Source organism: Fomitiporia mediterranea, assembly GCF_000271605.1.
Source record: "Fomitiporia mediterranea MF3/22 unplaced genomic scaffold FOMMEscaffold_1, whole genome shotgun sequence".
Taxonomy (NCBI): Eukaryota; Fungi; Basidiomycota; class Agaricomycetes; order Hymenochaetales; family Hymenochaetaceae; genus Fomitiporia; species Fomitiporia mediterranea.
Genome location: NW_006760386.1, coordinates 9,511,469 through 9,514,489, shown reverse-complemented (window position 1 = coordinate 9,514,489; position 3,021 = coordinate 9,511,469). Strand labels below are relative to the sequence as shown.

The window sequence follows — 3,021 nt, the reverse complement described above, 5'->3', positions numbered from 1 at the left end:
TCCATAATAAGTCTATTAAAACTGTTTGAAACTAGTCTAATTTATTTGGAATGAGTTTACAAACATGAATAATACTCAGAAGAACCTTCCCTGAGTGTAGAGAGGTTGGTGGAAAATGCTCAATTTTAGCAAACTTAAATATGTATTATACTTATATGTGTATTCTGTATCCTGGTTAGAATTCAATATGTAAATTAACAATAAAGTTATATTCTTCATTTAGACTAGTTTATAGTATTGTACAATCAGTTTTAGGGCCAGGAAAACTCATATACATGAAATATAGGGAAAACTCACATATTGTGTTGTATCTTACTCAAATTTTGCTCATTTTACTTTATTTTTTCTAGAATATGAAAGACACTTTAAAAGTATAATTTTTACAACTTAGATCATGTAATTTGGTTAAGTATTAGTTGAGTTATGATAGATTTTGTATTTGAGTGTACTTAGTGTGACGAAAATCACGAATCACGCGTGTGACAATATTTATGAAAACGACAGTAATGTTGACTACTATGTCTAGTAGGACATCACTTGCTTGTAACTTGGTGTATATCTATAGAATTTCTCACGCGGCATTGATGGAACTTCATGGAAGTGATTCATCATTCAAGCGTCGTCTTTAAGTCAAGGAGGCAGCGTGTCGTGGGTGGCTCGGGTTCCGTTCCCGCCCAGTGTAAGAGACTTAGAGCCTGATACGTGTGATTCGTAGGTATGCCTTTGAATATTATTGCCTTTACAGTAACGATGAGTCATACAAGCTTGCCAATACAGTTAACTGGTTCGGAGAAGCTATTCAAAATATAATCACACTCATGAATGTAAGGTGAATAGCAGAGTAGCGAATTACAGCCTTCGAACGTCAGAAATCAAGATCCATAATCTGCTGTGTTCCACAGAGGATATGTACATTCATCAAATTTGTGATATATCAAACTCGTCATTCAAGACTGTGAAGTAGCCAGCAGTATATAATTTGTATCAACGTTGATGACAAAGATCAATGTTCTGTATCATTGCAGACGAACATTCATCAATCCATGTCATACTCGGGGTCGGGTAGTGTTGCCCATTGGTTAAGCATCTCTTTGAAGTTCATCCCATTCCCCTTCAACCAGTCAAAAGTCGGGGCGTCCCCTCTCGTCACACGCATATTTACATACTTTGTGCACGTTTCATGAGGATTGTCCATCACAAAACTAGATGTGGTCTGACAATACATTGTATGTCATTCTAATAACTATAATATATAAAAGATATAGAAGTCTGTCAATGATCATTACATTGGCATCTGCTGCTAAGACATGTCTTTAGAAGGTCTGTAAGACTTCTAAAATTTACAATACTTTCATAAATTGTCAGAGTATACAAGACTTGCACAAGTATACAAGACTTGAGTGAGAATACAAGCTCTTACCAGAGTTGCTCAACAATAAATGCTTCATACAATAATCATTCTTTCTTATCATTATTGAATTAGAAAACAAATATATTATACTTGAGTAAATAATTACAGGCGAAAGTATTTACTAGAACTACTATTAAATCCTGTACCACTCTTATTTCTTCCACTCATACCCACATTGCCTCCCATAGTTCCTCCAGAAGATCCACTGGGCTGGCTGGCTGAAGAAGCACCTCCAGAACCTGAGGGCCTTGGCCCTTCATCATTGTTGTTGTCGTCATTATGAGCACCATTGTCTGGTTGCTTGCTAAAGTCAGCTGGATGCTTAGATTCTTGTTCCCTGTCAAACTAGTGAGAAAAAGCCATGCCAGAACATTACAACAATACAGGTCGACCGAACCGGACGCGTGATGTATGGATAGGGGGACAGGGAGCATGCTGATCAGACAGACTGTGGAGGTGATAGTAACGGGAAGTGCGAGCGGACGCGTGCAGGCGTCGTGAGGGACCAAGGAAGCCCGTGAAGGCCGTGTAGTGAAACACAATGCAGGCAAGATGTGCGGCTGTGCGGCCGGGTGCGGAGGGCAGGAGCAGAAGAACAGTAGCGAGAGAGGATGGATAGATAGACTGCAGTGACCGCAATTTAGTGCAGGGGGCAATATGAGAGTGGTGCATTGGGGGCGATCATCAGACATACGGGGGTCGATGTGTCCATGGGCGGCATTGCATCACATCACACATTACACAGTTTGTTTGGGGGGCCACAGTAAAGTCCACAAGGGAGAGCGCGAGAAGAGCGGGCGAGTGTCAGCAAGCAGTCACACAAAGTAAACAAAATAAAATGTAAAAAGAAATAGGGATAAAATAATGAGTCAATGGCTGGCGTGAAGATTAGGAGAAAGGGGCCAGCTGCGGTGACCAGCGGGCGGGGCGCATGGCAAAGAAAGGAAACACGAAAGACATGTACACACATGGATGTGTCGTTGGACCATGTTGTCGACGTCGGTCGAGCAGTACTCGTGCAGCTTCACATGGCGGCCGGCCCGTTCCTCTGCAGCGGCGTCGTCATCATTGGCGTCATCGGCCATCGGCATCGGGAGTTGCCCCCGGGGCGGTCAGGGCGCGTCAGACGAAGAAGGGAATCGACATGCTGCCGTTGACATCGAGCAGGAAGATAGTGTTCCAAAAATAGAGCAGGCAGGTGTGTGAGAACAGGGACGCAAGATGCGCGACAGAACGGCCTTGAACGCACCGAAGATGATCACTGCTACGTCCACAGAACACAACATTCCCAGCTCATATGCCTTCTTGAATAGCCCGTTCTTCCGCTGCACGCCATGGGCAATTTCGACGCGCCAGCCAAGAACATGTAACAGACAGACAGCGCAGCACAGCACACAGAGTGGTTACCGACAGCCGACAGCCGACAGCGAAGGGAGATATAAAAAATAAATAGGCGTTAGTCTCCGTCGAAATAATTATAGCGAGCGCACAGCAGCACAGCAGCGCCACTCAGTCAATGCGTCACACTAGCACTGCAGCTCCCGCACAACGCGTCGCAAAAACACTGAGAAACACAACTCACCTTGAGAAAAAGTCACTGAGCGAATTGC

At 43.6% G+C, this 3,021-nt stretch overlaps 2 protein-coding genes across 2 annotated transcripts; one reads left to right on the top strand and one right to left on the bottom strand.

The window, feature by feature from the left end:
- Positions 1–608: 608 nt before the first annotated feature.
- FOMMEDRAFT_151487 (uncharacterized protein) lies at positions 609–2,123 on the bottom strand (the record flags this gene model as incomplete). The annotated part of the gene is made up of 4 exons (XM_007262492.1): positions 609–737; positions 1,586–1,748; positions 1,809–2,035; positions 2,106–2,123. 4 exons carry the CDS (start codon positions 2,121–2,123, stop codon positions 609–611), a joined length of 537 nt encoding a protein of 178 aa, XP_007262554.1.
- Positions 2,124–2,398: 275 nt separating this feature from the next.
- On the top strand, positions 2,399–2,864 carry FOMMEDRAFT_151486 (uncharacterized protein; the record flags this gene model as incomplete). Its single annotated transcript, XM_007262491.1, has 2 exons — positions 2,399–2,609; positions 2,725–2,864. 2 exons carry the CDS (start codon positions 2,399–2,401, stop codon positions 2,862–2,864), a joined length of 351 nt encoding a protein of 116 aa, XP_007262553.1.
- Between the last annotated feature and the right edge of the window lie 157 nt (positions 2,865–3,021).